A 22,199-nucleotide genomic window follows, 5' to 3' on the forward strand; every position below is an offset into this window, starting at 1 on the left:
AGAAATCTAATCCTTTAAGGTCAAGATGAAAATTTTAGATGTCAACACAAAAATGTGTGAAAGCATACGGATGTATGGTTTTTCAAAATACTTTTAGGGAATATCTGAGCAAAAGGTTGAAGAACAAAGAAGAGGTATTTATACAGTTTTAGAGACTTAATCTCTAAAATATTGTGTCCTGCTCAACCTCTGTAATTTTTTTCTCTTTTTCACAGATTCTCACAATTCAGAGGGTCTGAGGTCAATTTAGAACTAAAAGAGGAGTCCTGCAGATATCCTGGAGGGTTGGTGCCAAGGGTTACTGCTATGTAGCTACATCAGGCATTTAAAAATCCAATGTTTACTGTTATGAAAACCTATTTGGAACACGATTTTGTGGGAAACGTATTTAAAATTCTAAACAAGAGATTTAAAAATGCACCTTTGAGGGCCGGCCCCCTGGCTTAGCGGTTAAGTGCGCGTGCTCTGCTACCGGCGGCCCGGGTTCGGATCCCGGGCGCGCACCGACGCACTGCTTCTCTGGCCATGCTGAGGCTGCGTCCCACATACAGCAACTAGAAGGATGTGCAACTATGACATACAACTGTCTACTGGGGCTTTGGGGGAAAAAAAGTAGGAGGATTGGCAATAGATGTTAGCTCAGAGCCAGTCTTCCTCAGCAAAAAGAGGAGGATTGGCATGGATGTTAGCTCAGGGCTGATCTTCCTCACACACAAAAAAATAAAAATAAATAAAAAATAAAAATGAATCTTTGAAACACACCTATAAGCAGAGAACTAGAGTTAAAATGACAATTTCTGCCAAATTAAATATGAAATAGCAGTGTTTTGTTACCTTCGCTATAGATGTCAAAAGATTTGGCATTTTCAATGAGATGTTTCATAATTACGTAATGTCATTTATCATAGACGCTCCAAAATGCAATCTGGAATGATTTCTCTGGCCGAATTGCTGCCTTTTTTCTTTTTTGACACTTTATATTATTAAACTATATAATCTATCATTTCTCTTCGGACCCTTTCACTGAATGGAGCACCAGTAAGTAGCCGGCCTTGTCTTACATTATTCATGTCAAAACTTCTGAGTCACGTGCAATGGAAGAGAGATTCTAGGGTATTTTTATGCACAAAACAACTAATGCTAACAAGAGCTGTGCTAAGTACTTTTCATAAAATATCTAATTTAATCCTACAGGCAACTCTGTGTGGTATTATTTCCCCCGTTTTACATAGAAGGAAATGGAAGTTTAGAAAATTCAGTTTACTGAATCTCTAGCAGAGCCAAGAAATCATATCCACCACTGAGCAGCTTGCCGCCTTCAGTCACCAGACAAGGTCAAGGAATCACATTCACCACCTCTTTTGCGAAACAAGGACCACCTAAGGGCGCTTCACTCAGACCCTCGCCATCCAGGTGAGCTCTGGTCAACGGTTCTCACTGCGTTGACCGGCTTTGTTAAAACGCAGATTGCTGCCCCCCGCTCCCCCCCAGAGTGTCTGACTCCGTAGGTCTGGGGTGGGATGGAGAATCTTCATTTCTAGCAAGCTCCCCGGTGATGCTGCTGCTGGTCCCGGGACCACACTTTGAGATCACTAGTTTAGAGGTTTGGATCTTAAGTCCACCGGAAAAGTGTTGGTCGGGGCAGAGCGATGACAGCGCCTAAAGTTTCTAGAAGCCTGGGACCCGCTCCCCGAGGCACCTCAGTCCAGAGTCGCGGACGTGTCCTGCAGTCGTGTCCACCGCGACCCCGCCCCCCGGGTGGCGGCGCTCCTCCGCGCGCCATCGCTCTCCCCGCCCTCGCGCCGCGGCGTGGCCACGCCCCCAGCGGCCATTGGCTCGCAGGGCCGGGCCACCGCCCCCGCCGCCCCTTCCCCGGGGCCTGCCAGGCTGAGGCGCTGCTGCCCGAGCGCGGATCCGAGCCGCGGCTCCGGGCGGAAGGGCCATGCTGGACTTCGCGATCTTCGCGGTGACCTTCTTGCTGGCGCTGGTGGGAGCCGTGCTCTACCTCTACCCGGTAAGCGCGCGCTCGGCCCTCAGGGGCGCCGGCGCCGCCCCAGCCCCCGTCCTCCCGCCGCAGCCCCCGCCCCGCGCGGGCACGGCTCCCGGAGCACGTGACGCCGCCGGCGCGCGCACGGCCCGCTGGGAGGGGGCGGGCGGGCGGCAGGACGACCCCTTAGGCTGGGGGCAGGGCGGGGGTCGGGCGGCTGGCTGTGGGGCCGCCGGCGCCGGGCAGCCGCGGAAAAGCTGAGGGCTGGGCCTACGCGTCCGGCCTGCCGCGCCCGGCGTCGCCACGCCTCCGTTACCCGGCGGCTCTGAAGTGCTGTGGGTGGCTTTTTGGCCCTAACCGCCACCCCACACTCCGTTCTTGAGCGTGTCTGGGAGGAAGCTCCAGGGCGCTCCCTCCCCTCTCCGTTCCCGAGGATTCTCCCAGCCTCTTTGTGTCGTCTGCCTTTCCTTCTGTCTTCTGATCTCTCCCTACCGGAACCCAAAGTCCTCAGGGTCCAGATTCACCAAAAGTGAATTTTTGATCATCTTTAAGTGGGACTGTCCTTTGATTAGCTAATAGAAGCGACACTGTATTCTTTCAGCCAGTTGTGTGCCAGACACGGTTCCATGTGCTGGGAATACAGCATTGAACAACCCAGACAGAAAATTCCTGACTCATGGAATTTATATTCTGGTGAGGGGAAACAGGCAATATAAACAAATGACGTATGTATAGTACGTTAGTGTGAAGTGTTATGGAGAAAAGAAGTGTTCGGGGTAGGTAGGATTGTTATTATAAAGTAGGATGGTCAAGAGATGAGAAATTTGAGCAGAGACCCAAAGGTGATGAAGGAGCGAACCATTCAGATATTTGAGAAAGCATTCCAGGCAAAGAGAACAGCAAGTGCACACCTTCAGGGGGAAGCACACCTTCAGGGGGAAACACGCCTAGTGTGTTCCGGGAAAACGAGGGGACCAGTGTGGGTGGAGTGGAGTAAGTGAGGAAGAGCCTAGGTGCAAAGATCAAGTTAGAATGATGGGGAGGAAGGGCAGATGTGAGTTGTAGGCCATCTTATGGACTTGGCTTTGACTCTCAGGTAAGCCACTGGAGTTTCAACAGAAAAGTGACATTCTAATTTTAAAGGAATTTAAGTTTATTAGTTAAATTTTAGGAAAATCATTTTGGCTGCTATGTCAAAAGAATAGACGTTGGGCCTGGGACAAGGGTGGAAGTGGGCAGAGTAGATAGGAGGCTGTTAGAATTTCACTGAGAGATGGTATTGGCTTGGACCAAGGTTATGGTAGCAGAGATGGTGAGAACTGGCCCATTGTGAAGATAAAGCCAATGGGATTTCCCAATGGATTGGGTGTGAAATGTGAGAGTAGAAGGAAAACACCAGACTTTTTAGCCTGAGTAGCTGGAAGAATGGATTGACTCCAGGGAAGATCAGGGTTTTGTTGTTGTTTGTTTTTGTTTAGTTTTATTTTGATGGGAAGTAGTGGGAATTCATAGAGATTGGAGTTTGGTTTTGGATATGCTAGATTTGAGATGCCTCTTAGACATCCACGTGGAGATGGTGAACTGGATGTATAAGTCTTGAGTTTAAGAAAAAAGTCCAGGCTGGAAATATAAATTTGGGAGCTGTCAGTGTAAAGATGGTATTTAAAGCTAGGAGACTTGAGGAGCTAGGAGATGGAGTTGCCATCTCCCAGGGAGTGTAGATACAGGAGAGAAGAGGTCCAAGGACCCAGCCTGGATTCTCCAGTGTTTAGAAGTTGAGGAAGAAGAACCGCAAAGGAAACTGAGAAGGAGCAGCCAGGTAAATGGAAGGAAGCCAAGTGTTTTATGCAGAAGAGAGTAATCAGCTAAGTGAAATGTTGCAGGTATGTCAAGTAAGTTAAGACTTGAGAATTTAGTAGCATTGATAATACGAACAGTTTTAGTGAAATGGTGGGGGTGATAAACCTAAATGGAGTGGGTTCAGAGATAGCCAGTATAGACAACTCTTGAGAGTTTTGCTGGAAAGGGGACTGGTAACTGAAGAGGGAAGTGAGATGAAGGAAATTTTTTAAGGTGGGAGAAATGACGTTATGTTCATATGCTGATGAGAACTGTCAAGTCATGAGGGGAAAATTGATGTAAGAACAGAAGAGAGAATTGCTGGAACAATTTTCTTGAATAGGTGGGAGGGGATGGGATCTAGTGCAGTGTGGAGGGATGGGGGGGTACATTTCCTTTGGAGCACAGACAGTTCATCCATAGTAATAGGAAAGGTGGAATATATGGGCACTAATGTAGGCAGATAGGTAGATATGGTGTGGAAGTTATCTGCTGATTGCCTTTATTTTTTCAGTGAAAGAGAAGCAAGGTTATCAGATTAGGAGAGTGATGGACTAGGGAAATGTGAGTTCCAGGCAGCTCCCTTGAAGTTCATGAAATTAAAATAAGACTAGTCAGCATGGCCATGTTTTTCTTCAGCTGTGTGGGTTCAGGGGTGGTTGACAGAAGGTTGGATTTAGTCAGAATTGGTGTTTTGCTGCATGGTTATGTTAGAAGGCTACAGGGCAAAGGAGTGGTTGTGATGACTGACCGTGGAATCTAACCTGGGTAAAGTGGAAGATTAGTATATGAGTGGGTGAGTTAAAGGTCTTTTTGGGGTAAAAATAGTTTTTAGAGTCAAGATATTAAAAATAGTGAGAAGGAAAGAGAGGAGGTGCTTAGAGATTTGGATGCTTTATGTTAAAACTCTGGAGATGTTGAAGTTGTTGGTAATGTCCAGATCTAGTGTTTGACCATGGGAATGAGTGGCTGAGGTAGGGTGGAGGTTTGAGTCGGGGAGAGATGGGTCAGGAAAGAGGATTAACTTCTGTAGGAATAGGAATCTGGGGGATGAGGGAAGACCTGGGGATGGTAGTCCTGGACTTGGTGTGGTGTCTAATGTAGGTAAGGAAAAAGATCATAACAACATTATTCTGGATAGTCTCAAGGCGGATTGGTAGTGGTGAGGCTATGATTATCAGGGAGATTGAAGTTTTGTGGGGTCTTTCCAGATGCATGCCAATTTTGGGATCCCTCTCATCATTTTAGTTATTTGGGATATGTGGTTATAGTAAAGGGCAGGAGAACATTTTACCTGGTGTTCTGGGCTCACTCTTCGTTTCTGCTAATGAAGTGTGGAGGTTGGTGTTGGAGCCATCTTATCCAGAGTACACAGACTTCTGAGGCTCCCTCTTCATGCCCGCTGATGGAGCTGTGGAAGCCAGGATTAGCGGGGTGGAGAGGGGTTGTACTTACTATTTGCACATTGTTAGAGACTATTTGCACTTTGTTAGAGTTTATTCACTGCTGCCTATCAATAGTTTTTCCCAAATGTTTCAGCATTTCTGTCATAACATGACTCAGTGAAGTCATCCAAATATTCAAAGACTTCAGTTGTATTTTCTTTCCCATTAAACTGTTGTTTCTGGAGCTCTCCATCATCCTTCCCCAGTCAGTGCTGGTTACCATCTTGTTTGGCTGCATAGCTCTTGTCCTTTTACTGTCATTGTGGGTATTCTCTTCACATGGTTGTATACCCTTTTTCCTGGATGCCGTATGATTCTCTCTCTCATTTTTTCTTTCACTTCCTTTATTTGCTGCAGTGTATCATTTTCCGGTAGCTTCCTAAGAAAATGTGCATGGAAAATACATTTTATGAGATCTTGCTTGTTTGGAAATCTTTCTGTTCTAGCTTCACATTTGAATAATAGTTTGGCTCGGTATAAAATTCTGGGTTGGAAATAATTTTCCATAGGATTATAGGGGCCACTACCCCTTGGCCTGTTGTTCTTGAATCTAAAGCCTCAAGATCTCCTTCCAGAAGAATGGTAATCACAGGAATGGAGAAGGATGCTCTGGGTGTCTAAGGGATCTGTATACTGACTTATTACTAATTGTTAAAGTCTTGTGTCTTATCCTGCCTGTCTAATTACTGAGGGCAAATCGGATTGCTTCTTGTAGGAGTCCTCCTCTGTAGACCCTCAGAGGAGGCCTCTCAACCATGTCAGTTAATCACTCCGCCAATAGCTAACACTTTTGAAAAATTGGTTGAGTTGTTCATCCACTATTGTCTTCTCTCCCATTCTCTTTGTGCTTGCTTCCTTCTTTCTTATTTCTTCACTTGCATTTGAATGGAATTTGAGGAGGAAGAGATAATAGATGTATGTTATCAATCTACCTTGTTTAAAGAGAAATTAGGAAGCTTGTTTCAGTCATTAATAATTTTAGCCTAGAAAGTAGAAAGTAGGATTTTTTATACCATTGACTTTATCTTTTTATAATTATGGAGTGCTTTCCATCCTTTTTTCCCACTGTTTATAATATTAAACTTGACAAGTTTCCATTATTGATGAGATTGGCTTAGGACAAAATTATACATTGTAGGTGTCATTGTCATCAGTTAAATGAGATTTACACATACTATTACCTAGATAACATTCTTGTAGAATGTAAAACTCTTCAGTTAGTACCATTCAACCTCATATTTCTCTTTTGGCATACGTATCCCAAAGGAGGAAAAAGTAAACTTGTACAAAGATTTTCATGGAATTACTTATAATAATGAAAAAACAAAAGAAAGAAAAGAAGTAGCCCAAATATTTTATAGCAGCATAGAAGGAAAATGATTAAGCACTTCCAGCTATGTGATGGAACACAGTTTAGTCTTTATTTATTTTTTATTATTTTTTTGCTGAGGAAGATTCACCCTGAGCTAACATCCACTACCAATCTTCCTCTTTTTGTATGTGAGCCGCCACCATAGCATGGCCACTGACAGGCGAGTGGTGTAGGTCCGTGCCCGGGAACTGAACCCAGGCCACTGAAATGGAGTGCGCTGAACTTAACCACTAGGCCACTGGGGCTGGCCCACAATTTAGCCCTAAAATGTTCAAATAAATAAATAAATACTTATTCATTTATTTATATAGTGTTAAGTAGGAAAAAAAGGGCAAAATGCCAAGTAGATAAACTCTGATACTAGTCAAAATCATTGACAAAGTTCAGAGTTGATTCTGAAGTTGAAGGTTATTTTAGGTTATTTTTTCTATAAATATTTAGTTTATTTAAAAATCATTTTATAAAAAATCTTATTATAAAAGTAATATGCTTGTTGTAAAGTAAAAAGTAATACTGACCCCAAAACACAGCAACTGTAAACCCAGTACAAAATTGTGAAAAATTAAAATTCCCCAAACTTTTCCCCAGTTCATTCCTTAGAGGTTGTCACTTTACAATTTGCTATGAATTATTTTGTTATTTATTTTTAAACCAGATACCTCACTGACTGTATGACACTGATAATAAAGACTGTGTTAAAGCAAAAGATGAATACCATATTGTATTTTGGTAAATTCTTTGACTAGAAAGACGAGAACTATTTTAGGAATGAAACTGTTATAAACATGACATTGATTTTTTTTTTAAACCAAGCCAGATGGGACCATATATAGACTCAGAATAAAGAAAAATGTACTTGATTATGTATTAATTGATGTAGAATGGATATTAAATTCTTCAAACACTTAGTTTAATTGACACAGAGGAAGAATATGGGGATAGTTCTTTTCAATACAAAGCACTCAGGTTTTGTATTTTAATTTAGAAATAATTCCTGAGAGTCAACCAAATTGGAAAGCTATCATTTAAGGTCCTGCAGAAGTCTTGGCAAAACACATCTGACTTATGGGGTATATGATAATTCCTTATACTAAACTATTTTAAAATTTTTTCTTAAGGCTTCCAGACAAGCTGCAGGAATTCCAGGGATTACTCCAACTGAAGAAAAGTGAGTAGTTATTTTTTTGGAATCAAGTAGAGTCAACTCTTAATTTTTGATATCAAAACTAAACCATATTTTTAGGTTACTCAGCTTATTTAATTCCTTTGTTTACTCTAAACTTTAATCTCTGGGCATACAATCTAAACTTTGTGAAGAACAGAAAGGAGGGTTGTATAAATCAAAACCTTTGATTGCTTTCACTTCCCCTAGCCAGAGAAAGTTGAAAGTAGAAAGACAGAGTTAAGACAGAAGAAAAGAAGAAAAAAATTGCCATAGGTGATCTGATGATTTAAATCAGCCTATGATGATGTATGTCTGTTGCTATCTCAGAATGAGGTGCTGCAAAAATTGGATAGTTTTCCAGTGTCTAAGTCAGATGTTCCTGTGTAGCTTTCTTATTTGGTTTGAAGTGTTATGAATTCTCAAAATATCAGACAATCCATATCTAAATATAACTACAGAAAGTGAGAAGTCAAATATAATTGAGTTTTGGATTTTCCAGTAATTTGAATTTCATGTACCTTTGCTCTCATCGGTTGACACAGTTAATTCAGAATCAACTATTGTTTTTCTGATTTTTCCAAGTTAAATTGATTATTTTGTCAAATGTTGCTCTTTCCTCAGAGATGGTAATCTTCCAGATATTGTGAACAGTGGAAGTTTGCACGAGTTCCTGGTTAACTTGCATGAGAGATATGGGCCTGTGGTCTCTTTCTGGTTTGGCAGGCGCCTTGTGGTTAGTTTGGGCACTGTTGATGTACTGAAGCAGCATATCAACCCTAATAAGACATGTAAGTTTAATTTTCTTTCTAATTAGCTGATCCTTATCTTTTAAGAATAGAAGTCTATAGATGAAGACCCATGCATTGTTCTTGGGTAGGAATACCTAACATGTATTGAATGCCTTCTACTCTGTGCTTGGCATTGTATTGAAGTCTTTATATTTATTACCTCATTTAAGACACAGTATTGTAAAATGGTTATTTTTTCCTTCAGTTTATAGGTATATACAATAAAATCCCAGTGTAAATTCCAGCAAGATTTTTTTGGGAACCTGAAAAAATAGTTCCAGGGTATATCTGGAAGAATAAAGGTAGAAGAGTAGCCAAGAAACATCTAGAAAAGAACATTAATAAGGGGAAGATTTATACCATCAGATAGAACAGTGTATTATAAAGCTAGATTAATTTAAAGAATCTTGTACTTTGACATGACTAGACAAATTGATGGAATAGAGTGGGTAGTCCAGTGGACAAACCAAGTAAAAATGATAAAGAGCATTTTGTAATAAAGGGGAAAGATAATAAATGGTTTTGGGAAAACTGGTTAGCTATTTGGAAAAAATAAATCTTAATCCCTTGCTTACTCTTTATATCAAAGTAAATTCCAAATGATTAAAATTTGGAGTCATAAAAATAGTAGAAGAAAATATGGTTACATACTAAATTTTTTGAGGGGGTTTTGAGAAACCCTTTCTTACTGTGACATGAGATCTAAGAGCCATTAAGCACAAGATGAGTAAATCTGTCTACATAAAAATGAAAAATTTCAGTACACTAAAAAACACCTTGAAAGAGAGGTGGGAAAATGTTGGCCATATATTACTACTCATAATGTGAGTAGTTGATTACTGGATTTCTGTAAAATAAAAAGGTACCACGAAAACGTTTAGAAGAGAAATGGGGAATTTACCACCCATATATATAAAGTAAATAAAAACTAATAATTAAATAAAAGTAAAACACAATTGCAGAAACAAGGTAATTAAGAAAGAAGAAATACAAATGGCCAATAAGCAAATGAAAAGATTTCAACCTCACTAATAATCTGTGGGATGCAAATAAAAATGAGATTTTTACCTATTTGACTAGAGATGAAAAATATCAGCAAAATTCGTTGTTGATGAGGGAATGGAGAAACATGGAATGTAAAAGTTTTACAAACTGTGGAGAGAAAGTTGGCAGTGACTTTTGACTTACCAATAATATCTGAAGGAATTTATCATAAATTGATAATCACATATGAGAAAAGACATATTAGTATTATTTATAATAAAAATTTGAAGCAAACTTAAATATCTATCAATGGCTGAATAAAAGAATACATTCAGGCCTTAGTATAGTGATAGAGACAATTTATTTTGTTTATCAAATACTTCTTTAGCAATTACTATATGTCAGCACTATTGTAAGCCTTTTACAAATATTAACTCATTTAATCCTCAAAACAACAATATGAAGTAGGTATTACGATTATCCCCATTTTACAGAAGAGAAAACTGAGGCAGAGAGGTTGTCGTTTGCCCAAGGTCACACAACCAGTTAGTGATGGAGCTAGGGCTTGAAGCTGGGCAGCCTGGTCTGAGTTCCTGCTCTTAATCGCTGAGCTTTCCACAACATGGAAGCATGGCTCTGTCAGGAAATACAATGATGCGTGAAACCAGACTTGGTCTCCGCTCCTATGGAGTTTATAGTCTAGTATTGGGGAGTGGGGCAAGCGTGTAAACAGTGTTCAGAGGATCACACCAATGAACTGAGAGAAGTGCTCTGAAAGAAAAGACTGTAGTTTTTTGTGAAATCTGACAGATTTTTGTCTGTTTCTCTCTGTTAAGAAATGTTAACAGCTGCTAAAAAATCTCAAAAATGTTTAACTGTGAGTATCTCTGTGGTGAGATTTAGATGAATTTTATTTTCTTTGTATTTTACTGTGTTGTTTTGTCTACAATAAAAATGTATTCTTTTGTGTGAAAACAAGATAGTCATTAAAGAAACACTTAAAAAATGAATGAAGAAAAGAAATTTTTGAACTCAGCTAAATAATTTTAATTGTAATACTTGACAGTTATGCACAAACATCAATTTTGTTTTAAAATCAGTGGAATGAGATTTTTTAAAAATCAAAGATATTGTTGTCATATAGATAGAAAATTTATGTAAGTAATAATGATTTATGGTGGAATTCCCAGTCAGGATATTGTATTCTTGCCAATTTTTATTGCCTCTTGAACTGATCATATTTAGGAAAGGCAGTTAAGGGAGTTGTGAAAAGAAGTTGCCATGCTCTCAGCTACAATCTCATACCTCCCTGATATCTTTGTTCTTTTGCTGGAGATTTCTTTTTTTTTTTGAGTAATTGCTTTGATTTGGAAATGTTTAATTTGTCTGTTTCAGCGGACCCTTTTGAAACCATGCTAAAGTCGTTATTAAGATATCAATCTGGTGGTGGGAATGTGAGTGAAAACCACATGAGGAAAAAATTGTATGAAAATGGTGTGACTAATTCTCTGCAGAGTAATTTTGCTCTCCTGCTAAAGGTAAGGTGATAAGTAGTTTGGTCTGGAGTTCCATAATACAGATAATAGTATATTTTTTGACTATTGGTGTGTCTTGTCTTTGCTACTCTTTTCTTACCTGTCTTTCTAAACTGATTTTTATTCTGAAATTCTAAAACATTCTAAATTCTAAATTCTAAAAAAAATAAAAACAAAACAAAGATCTTAACACCTAGACTCCCTATGTAAGTCAGAACGATGGGAGTGGAGAGAACCTGAAAAAATTTCTTTCTTTTTTTTTTTTTTTGTGAGGAAGATCAGCCCTGAGCTAACATGCTTGCTAATCCTCCTCTTTTTGCTGAGGAAGACCAGCCCTGAGCTAACATTTATTGCCAATCCTCCTCGTTTTTTTCCCCCAAAGCCCCAGTAGATAGCTGTGTGTCATAGCTGCACATCCTGCTAGTTGCTGTATGTGGGACGCGACCTCAGCATGGCCAGAGAAGCGGCGCGTCGGTGCGCGCCTGGGATCTGAACCCAGGCCGCTAGTAGCGGAGCGCGCGCACTTAACCGCTAAGCCACGGGGCCGGCCCTGAAAAAATTTCTCTATCGATAGATTTGTTCTTTGTTTTCAGGCCAGACTCTAAACCAGTGTTTCTTAAAACATGGTCTGAGCTCACCTGAAACACTCCCTCACTAAAGATGCAGATTACTGGGGCTCTACTTGGACGAACTGAATCACTAGGAGGGGGACCTGATGTTTTTGAGACACTCCACAAGTGACTTACAAAGTTTGAGAACAGTACGAATCCATCTACTTGCTTTTTTTTTTTTTTTTTTGTGAGGAAGATCAGCCCTGAGCTAACATCCATGCCAATCCTCCTCTTTTTGCTGAGGAAGACCGGCCCTGAGCTAACATCTATTGCCAATCCTCCTCCTTTTTTTCCCTTTTTCTCCCCAAAGCCCCAGTAGATAGTTGTATGTCATAGCTGCACATCCTTCTAGTTGCTGTATGTGGGACGTGGCCTCAGCATGGCCGGACAAGCGGTGCATTGGTGTGCGCCCGGGATCCGAACCCGGGCTGCCAGTAGTGGAGCACGCACACTTAACCGCTAAGCCACAGGCTGGCCCCCATCCACTTGCTTTTTGTCCCTGAAGCTCCTTAGGTGAGCCCAGTGTGCTGTGTGACAGTTCTCTGTCCCCATAGGACTGTTCCAGACCTTCACCCGTGTTGTGGTATTGCCAGTCCTGCCCAACCCCTTTTCTTGATGTCCTAGCCTCCTGCTTTGCTGAGACTGTAGAGTCCTGTATATTTGACTCCCCCAGTATCCTATTCCCCACCAACAAACTCTGTCCATCTCAGTCCTTTGTTGTTTCTTCTCATTTTAAATATTAAAGAATCTTTCCTTCTGTCCAAAGCTAATCCATCCATTTGTGTCCTTTAAAAATAATGTAATTTATAAAAGTAATATGTTGCTGTAGAAAACATGGAAAATCGGACAGTATAAAGAAATCACTCATAATTTCACTATAGATATATATATGGTTTGAGATCATACTGTATGTAAAATTTATGTACTTTTTCACCTTAAAACATATCATAAACATTTCCCCATGTCATAAAATTCTTCTAAAATTATGCTTTTTTCTGAGTTATTTTACAAAATATGGACAAATTTAGAAAAGTCCTAAGTAAAAAACACTTTTAATACTATCCATTACTCAGTGGTAACCATGTTTAACATTTAAAATACTTTCTGTCATTCCATTCTTTTCTATGCACAATAGAATTTTAATCAGCATCATACTATATGGATAGTTTTAGACTCTGCATTTTTGATTTACCATTATATTGTAAGCATTTTTATAACACTAAATATTCTTTGAAGATTATATTTGAAAAGAATCTCTAATGTCAGTTTTACCTCCTAAATACTTTTTTGTGTGTCTGTGTGTGAGGAAGATCAGCCCTGAGCTAACATCCGTTGCCAGTCCTCCTCTTTTTGTTGAGGAAGACTGGCCCTGGGCTAACATCAGTGCCCATCTTTCTCTACTTTATATGGGACACCACCACAGCGTGGCTTGACAAGTGGTGCATCAGTGTGCACCCGGGATCCGAACCCCAGGCCGCAGCAGCAGAGTGCGCGCACATAACTGCTATGCCACCAGGCCAGCCCTGTACTTTATAAATTGATCTACTTCTCCCCATCAGCAAGGCCACTGTCCTAGTTTAAGCTTCCATTTTACCTGAATTCCTTGTTTCTCTACCTTCTCTCTGCTCTTCTCCCCCATCTGTTTTCTACCATCTGCAGGAATTCTTAAACTTTTTTAATGACATATACCCTTTGGCAGTTTTGGTGAAACCTATGGGCTCCTGAGAATAACATTTTTAAATGTGTAACTACAAAGGAAACCAATATAGTTATCAAAATGTTATTTTAAAGAAACTTGTGATATTGTACTATATGTGCTTCATTATTAATGCATTAAATAAGATCCAGCAGTGCTTCCAAAAACAATGATTTTTTTTTTTTTTTTTGGTGAGGAAGATTGGCCTTGAGCTAACATCTGTTGCCAATCTTCCTCTTTTTGCTTGAGGAAGATTCGCCCTGAGCTAACATCTGTGCTCATCTTCTTCTGTTTTTTTTTTACATGGGACATACATGCACAGCATGGCTTGATGAGCGGTGTGTAGGTCTAGACCCGCAAACCCTGGGCTGCTGAAGCGGAGAGTGTGAGCTTAACCACTATGCCACCGGGCCAGCCTCAAAAAAACTTCATCATTTTAAAGGAATAACATTATTAGGGATAACACCATTATTTTGAGATTTTTGCAATAACTGTAATATGATGTAAACATATTTGAGATTTGTATTGGTGATAAAGTCAAAGGGCCTATATTCACAATGAAAGGAAATGCTAAATTTTATTTAGAGGTTAGTGAAAAATAAAGGTTTTTTTCCCCTCATCCAAGTTCACAGACTCCTGGATTCTATGCAGAGACCCTTTGGTATCTGTGGACTCAGAACCCCTGAGAATAGATACTTTGAAAATGTAAACTATTTTATCACTCCCTTGATCAGAAACCTTTACTGACTTCCATTTGCTTCTGGGACAAACTCCAAAATCTTTGCTGTTGTCTTAAAGACCAGGCGTGATGGCCTGCCGACTTTCCCAGCCTCGTTTCCCACCTTCTCCTTTGTGTTTACCCTCCAGCTGCACTGGTCTTCTTTTAGTTCGCTACCTTGTTCTCTATCCCAAGCCTCCATATCTGCTACTCCCCTTACCTTGACTGTCTCCCCTGACCATCCACACACCTGGTTAATGGGTGCTCATTCTTCAGCTTTTAGTTTAAATGTCACTTCCCCAGGGAAGCTCTCTCTAATCATCCCACTATCCCTAGGTAGGTCCCCGTTTAGATGCTGTCATAACACTCTGCTTTTCCTTCACAACACTTCCCAGTTTGTAATTACATATTGTGTAGTTCTTTGAATTTCTGTCTTCTAAATTCTATGCTCCGTGATGGGAGAGACTATTCTATTTTGATTACTATACATGAGTCTTGGTGTAGAATAGGCCCTCAGTAAATATTTATTTCATCAGTGAATGAGTACTGACCAAGTTAAAGTTCCTCAATTCATTGTCTCCTCTTTTGTCTCTATGGGTCTATTCTTGCTATTTACTCCCCAGAAATATTTTTCCCACCTTGCCTGGCTAACTCCTCTTCCAATCTCCAGTTTAATTTGCTTCCTTCCCCATGCACCCTCGCTGAACTACCTTAACATCCTGGATGTGCTACATAACAAAGTCAAATCAATTTTCTTATCTCTCTCCTTTCTTAGATTGTGTTTTGCTTCCCCTTTTCCCTAATCTTTGTACTTCAAACAAAGCTATTTATTTTGTTGTATGTTTAATGTAGCTCCTCGGGGAAGAGATTGTTGTATAGTGCAAAGACTATTAAGCTTGGGCAAGAGGTTTTGTGTCTTGCTTCTGTCATTTGGTGTTTGCGTGGTTGTCTGCGTGTTACTTGGACTTTGTGAGCTTTTATTTCCTCATCTTAGATTGAGGATAATAGCATCCACATTACAAATTTGCTATGAGGATTCTATGAGATAAGGATGTAAAATACCTAACAGCAGGTCTTAGAACACACTAACTACTCAAGAAATACAGTTCCTTCCCCTTTCCTTGATAAGTAGATTTTCCTGTCATTTGTTTGCTGCTTTTTTCTCCCACATTCTTCTGTTCTGTTAGCATTTCTCCTTGCTTATGTTTTTCCTGCTCTGCTGAAACTGCACCTCCTTATCAGTGTTTCCAACTTGGCTAATGCATTCCCTCTCTCCTGCAGGGTTTTGATAGGTGATGGGCCTATATCTCTCTCATTTGGAGGGTTACATAGAAGTCCTTTCTACTCTTGGAGATTAAAGCCACATTCACTCACAAATGCACAAACACGCCCCAGGTCCCACTTACTCTCATATTATGTAAACTAAATAGTTTTTAAAATCATGGAAAATTTAAAGAAACATAAATAGAGCAGAGTAAAATGACCATCTGTGTCCTCATCACTAAACTTTTAACAGTTATCAAACTCAATCTTATTTTATCTGTACCCCTGCTTTCCTCTCCTGTCCTCTGTCTGGATTGTTTTAAAGCAAATTCCAGACATCATACCAACAAGGACATGCTTTTTAAAGGGCCTAAGAGTGTTTAGGGTATAATAGCCCCTTGGTTAGTTTTATTTGGAGTTATCACCCCAAAATAAGTTGTATACTTCATATTGACGCAATAAACCTTTTGCCTTTTTTTTGGGGGGGGGGGGGGTCTAGGTCTGAGTTCTGTGTTCTGATTCTTCTCTAATCCTCTTAAACCCCTACCTATGAGTTCTGGCTCCTTTTTGCCCTGACCATCTCTGCTCCGAGACAGTGTGTAAACCTCCACTCTAATTCTGTGAGTGTAACTTCTCTCTTCTATGTGCTTCAACCCATATACTTCTGTGACTTTTGGGCTAAATTCTGATGTAATAAGGTTTTCTGGATTTTAAAATTTATAACTTTTGTACAAAATCTTCTTAACTGACAGCTTAGTAATAATGTTAATAGCCAAAATTACTGAGTTCATCGGTTTAATGGCCTGTATGAACTCGTTTAATCCTCACAAGAACTTTATAGGTGGGCACTGTCACTTCCCCCTGTTGACGGGTGAAGAAGCTGCGGCTGCGGCAGTGACTTGTCCAGCGTCATACGGCTGGTGGATGGAGGGCCTGGGATTCCATCCCAGTCGTCGCGCCCATCACTTCTCTGTAGCTTGGTTCTGCTACCCTGGAATGTAGTTTTGCTTGCTAGTTTTTTTTTCTGTTTCTTTTTTTTAATGTTTTTTTGAGTATTGCCGTCACAATAATATTCTAATTCCACCTAATGGTGGAATTAAAAATCATTTGCTTCTCTGACCTTCTAATAATTTCACAATAATTACTGAATAATTACCAAAAGACGTTTTTCAAAAGGAAAGTTTATATTCTTTCTGAAGAACTGATATGTACTCCAGAATCTTACTTGTTGAATTGTAAGTCTGCCTCCAGGTAGAATTTTATCTCAAGACTTATTTTTCTGTAATATAATTTTATGTTAGTTGAAATTAGCATGTTATTTTAATATGAACATTCTGAAGAAGTCTATAAGTTATATTGTATCTTATTCAGGACACACGATAAGATTAATAGTGTACATTTGTTGGGTCTTTACAGTTTATATATCATAAATATGTGATTTATATGTCATATAACTATAGCTGGTAAAAGAATATTTCAGCATAGACACATTCTTGTTATTTAACCACTGGGTAGTTTTGTCTTTCATGTAAATGTACATCTATCACACATGACAAAATTGGAAGGGCTATTCGTAGAAATCTATTAGGAATGAAAGCATTTATCGTAGATTTGGACATTTCTACCAATAGTAAGTCAATATGTAATACTGTACTATCAATGAAACTCATCAACAGATTGTTAGAATTCCCACTCAATATAAACTAGTCAAGATTCACAAACTAAAAGAGATTCACATAATCCTCTAGCAGATCTACTTGATATGCGTGCCTAGAGAAAAATCCTGCATGAATCATTTATAATATTTGCATTGTTTTGTAGAGTACTGTGCAAAACAAGTGGATTAAGCCATGAGCAAATCACAGTGCAGTTGTGTGATACAAGTGACAGTATTGGTAACAGAATTTTTGTGGTCATGGCTGAAAAAAAAAAAGACTTTACCAGAATAGGCTGAAAATATTTACTCTGTTAGTTAAATAATCAGCAGTAATCTGATACTGTGGGGAGATACTCACAATAAAATCTGAGTGACATATTGTCTTAATAGGTTTTTAGGAAACCATTTGAGTCCCAAATTTGGTGTTTGGGAATACCGTTTATGGTTTTTTTTTTTTTAAATGTGTATTGTCTTACAAAGGAATGGTCACCAGAGAACTGTTTGACTACCTATCACTCAGAACTGAAGGAAGGTATACCCTGGATTTCATTTAAAAACCAGCTATGTGCAAAAAGCTCTTACACATTATTAAGAAAAAGATATAAGCCCCAATAGAAAAATAGCTAAAGGAGTGAACACACAGTACACTGAGGAAAACATGTGAATAGCCATTAAATATTTAAATTTGTCTAAACTCTACCAATAGTTAACAACAAAGTAAGACAAAGCAATGTTGAGATATTTTTTACCTGTTAGACTGACAGAGTTTTTTTTAGAATGACAACACCTAGTGCTGTCAAAGGTGTGGGAAATGGGCACTTTGATTTTGCTGCTCGGAGTGTAAATTGGTACATGCTTTGTGCGGGGAAGCACAGCAATATGTATCAAAAGCTTAACAAATGGCTAATTCTTAACTCAGCAATTTTCATACCTCAAGAAACCAAACAAATAGATGCATGTACAAAGATGCCTATTGAAGCATTGATTGTTGTAGTGAAAGTTGGAGAATACTTAAATGTCCAATAGTAGAAGATTATTTAAGTGGATTAGAATGAAAACATTAAGAAAGATGGCAAAGACGTTTGTTTATTGACATGGGAAGATGATTTTAAGATTGTCTGTTAGTTTGCTAGGGCTGGCATAACGAAGTACTACAAACTTGGTGGCTTCAACAACAGAAATTTATTGTCTCACAGTTCTGGAGGCTAGAAGTCCAAGATCAAGGTGTCAGCAGGGTTGGTTCTTCTGAGGACTGTGAGGGAGAATCTGTTCCATGCATCTTTCCCAGCTTCTGATGGCTTGCTGGCAGTCTTTAGTGTTCCTTGGCTTGTAGATTTATCACCGCAATATGTGTCTTCATGTTTATAAGGAGGTCTCACTGTGTATGTGTGTGTGTCTCAGTGTCCAAATTTCCCCTTTTTATAAGGACACAGTCATATTGGATTAAGGCTCACTCTGCATTGTTGAGTATTTTTTATCAGATTTTTTTCTTTTTTAAAAACCAAAAACTTTGTAAAAAGCCAAATTTTATAAAGTGAAATATCTAATGTTCAGTGACTTTACATATACAGTTATGACACACATTACTAGTAAGAGAGAATTGAATATTTAAAGAGGTATCTAATGATAACTTTTGAGAGAGTTCTTATTCTCTGTCAGAAACATAACTTATTCTTTGAATAGAGGCAGGACAGTCATTGTGAAAAAGAGCATTGTTAAATTCACTAAATATTTATTGAGTACCTAAGATTTGCTGGACACTGCTAGGTAGTAGAATTACCAATATAAAAAGCTATCCTTCAGAAGGTTTATGTCTAATGGTTATCAAATACTAGGTCTTTACCAAATATTATAGTTATGCTCAGTAAAAGCATTCCTTCTGTTAAATGTTGGAACCCGTCTCAAACTCTGAGTTTCTCATAGCAGACTTTTTACTACTTTGTATTTCTTACTCCTAAATCTACTCTTGGCCCACATATTGACCCTTAATCTCAGAACACCTTCTATTTTTTTTTCCCTCTCCAAACCCCTAGTACATAGTTGTATATTCTAGTTGTGAGTCCTTCTAGTTCTTCCACGTGAACCGCCACCACAGCATGGCTGCTGACAGATGAATGGTGTGGTTCCATTCCTGGGAACTGAACCCGGGCTGCTGAAGTGGAGCATGCCAAACTTTAACCACCAGGCCATCAGGGCTGGCTCAACACCTTTTTTTGTATGGTGAGAAAGATTCACCCTGAGCTAACATCTGCTGGCAGTCTTCCTCTTTTTTTTTTTAGCTTGAGGAGGACTACCCCTCAGGTAACATCCATGCCCATCTTCCTCTACTTTTTTTTTTGTGGGATTTGTATGTGGGATGCCTCCCCAGCATGGCTGATGCAAGTGGAGTAAGTCCGTGCCGGGGATCCAAACCCACGAACCTGGGCCACTGAAGAGGAGCACACAGAACTTTAACCACTCGGCCATAGGGCCAGCCCCTCAACACCTTCTGTTTTTGAAGTTCATCAGTCTTCTGGTTGTAGTTTCCTTCTTACCCGACATGAACATAGTTGGTTACCCTGAGGATATATTTTCTTATCTTCCTTACTTATGTAGAGAGAGGCATAGTGGTTGAGAGCTTGGGCTCTTCGTGGGACTGCCTGTGTTGGAATAGGAACTCTGGTTTTTGTTGTGTAGCCTTGGGCATGTTACTTTTTTTCTGTTGACACATTTCCTCATTTGTAAAATGGGGATAATAACAGTTACTTGTCTCATAGTATTAAGGATTAAATGAATTGGTACGTTAGTAGGTGATTCCAAACACTTTCCACAGTGGTTTTACCATTTACAGCCCCATGGCACTGGATGAGAGTTCCACTTTTTCTGCCTCCTCATTGTTCCTTGGTCTTGGTAGATGTATAGGGGTATCGCATTGTGACTTTAATTTGCATTTTTCTGGTGGCTAATAAAATTGAGCATCTTTTCATTTGTTTATTGGCCAGTCGGAAGTTCACTTTGGTCTGTTTCAAGTCTTTTGCCTATTTTTCTTTTGGGTTTTCTCTCATTAATTTTTAAGAGGTTTTTAAAAATTCTGAATTAAAGAACTTTGGAAATACACACACACACACACACACACACACACACACACACACAGACACACACGTGTATATTGTAAGTACTTTCTACTGTGGCCTGTTTTGTGTGCTCTTAAGCTTGTCTTTTAATGAATAGATACTAATTTTAGTGTAGTACAACTTATTTTTTTGCCTTTATGGTTACTGCATTTTGTGTCCTATGTAAGAAATCTTTATTTATCCTAATGTCATGAAGATATTCGTCTAAGTTTTGTTCTGAAAGTTTTACATTTTACCTTTCACACTTGGATCTGTAATCCATTTGGTATTTATTATTGTGTAAAGAATGAGGAAGGGGGTTAACATTCATTTTTTTGCATATGGTTATCTGGTTGACCCAGCATAACTTATTGAGAAGATCATCCTTTCTCTCTTATACTGTAATGTTACCTTTAGTTACCTAAACCAGGTGACTGTGTAGCTCACTTGATTTGTATAAAGTTACCTTTACCTATTATGGAATCTTCCAATCCATGAAAGAATACCCTTCCGCGTATCGTGGTCTTTAGTTTTTCTCAATTATTATTATTATTTTTTTCTGAGGAAGATTGGCCCTGAGCTAACATCTGTTGCCAATCTTCCTCTTTTTGCTTGAGGAAGATTCTCCCTGAACTAACATCCAAAGATGTCAGGTCTTTCTGTTGTCTGCAGTGCGGTTGGCTTTTGGCTGCCATGCTCCTGAGCTGCGGAGAGAAGGGAGATGGAAACATCGCAGACTCCACTGTCTTACTGAGGTTCAGTTGTTTCTGTTGGATTGACTTTTCTCAGTGGGTTCTGAGTTTTGGTTAATTGCATAGTACTGAAATGGTTGATTTTAGTTGTTTGTTTTCTTCTTTTTTTTTTTTTTGTGAGGAAGATTAGCCCTAAGCTAACATCTGTTGCCAATCCTCCTCTTTTTGCTGAGGAAGATTGGCCCTGGGCTAACATCCGTGCCCATCTTCCTCTACTTTATATGGGATTCCGCCACAGCATGGCTTGATAAGCCGTGTGGTGGTCCCTGCCTGGGATCTGAACCTGCGAACTCCGGGCCGCCGAAGCAGAGCATGTGAACTTAACCCCTACATCACCAGGCTGGCCTCCTGGTTTTAGTTGTTTCATTATTTTGCACATATTTTCATTGTTTTGGGGGGAGAGCAAGATCACCAAGGTCCTCACTTCACCATTCTGGAAGTCTTTTTCTCTTCCGGATCATTTTAAAAGAGAATAGTAATAGGAAACATTATAAAGATAAAATAAATTTTCAAAACTACGATAGTGGCATATGTGTAGATCAACGAAATAGACAATGTTCAGAATTAGTCCCAAATTCATATAGGACTTCAATGTATAATGAGTGGCGTTTCTAATCTGTGGAAAAAAGACGTGTGTACTTAATGATGAGACAGCAATGTAACCATTTGTGAAAGTTAAATGAACAAATTAATCAATGGAATGCACACTTTAAAAATTCTACCTTAAGCATAAAGATCAAGGCTCAGCATTAACGTGTGGTACTTGGAATAAATTCTGACAAATGGCTCAACACTAAGGCTGTAAATGCTGAGGGTGCCCGCTTATCGCATGGCGTTAGGCCTGACGACTTAGAAAGGCCTCTGTAGAGTCAGACATTCAGGAGCAGAGGGAGGGATGAAGAAGGGAAGGTCTGGCAGCTCAGTATCTCAGTGAGTGAACACTGACACTCGGTTGGGCTTCCTGTTTCTGTGCATGAAGGTGAGATGGTTGCAAGTTATGTATTTTTCTTAGAATTGTTTTGAGGCAAAAATCCCATGCATTAAGAAAAATAATGTTTTCTGAAAGCAAATATTTAGAAATATTTAGAGAAGGGGCCGGCCCTGTGGCTTAGCAGTTAAGTGCACGCGCTCCGCTACTGGCAGCCTGGGTTCGGATCCCGGGCGCGCACCAAGGCACTGCTTGTCCGGCCATGCTGAGGCGGCGTCCCACATACAGCAACTAGAAGGATGTGTAACCATGACATACAACTATCTACTGGAGCTTTGGGGAGAAAAAGGGGGGAAAAAAAAGAGGA

At 39.6% G+C, this 22,199-nt stretch overlaps 1 protein-coding gene across 2 annotated transcripts in view; it reads left to right on the plus strand.

The window, feature by feature from the left end:
* The first annotated feature begins 1,888 nt into the window (after window positions 1–1,888).
* LOC131411002 (cytochrome P450 20A1) overlaps window positions 1,889–22,199 on the plus strand; it is a 53,369-nt gene continuing 33,058 nt past the window's right edge. Inside the window, exons 1-4 of one of the 2 annotated variants that reach the window (XM_058549643.1) lie at window positions 1,889–2,014; window positions 7,762–7,811; window positions 8,430–8,596; window positions 10,976–11,118. In XM_058549643.1, the coding sequence (XP_058405626.1) occupies window positions 1,943–2,014; window positions 7,762–7,811; window positions 8,430–8,596; window positions 10,976–11,118 (432 nt within the window). In that variant the 5' untranslated portion in view covers window positions 1,889–1,942. The remainder of the gene's footprint in view (window positions 2,015–7,761; window positions 7,812–8,429; window positions 8,597–10,975; window positions 11,119–22,199) is intronic. The other variant, XM_058549642.1, reaches the window with a different exon arrangement.

Source organism: Diceros bicornis, chromosome 10, assembly GCF_020826845.1.
Source record: "Diceros bicornis minor isolate mBicDic1 chromosome 10, mDicBic1.mat.cur, whole genome shotgun sequence".
Taxonomy (NCBI): domain Eukaryota; kingdom Metazoa; phylum Chordata; class Mammalia; order Perissodactyla; family Rhinocerotidae; genus Diceros; species Diceros bicornis.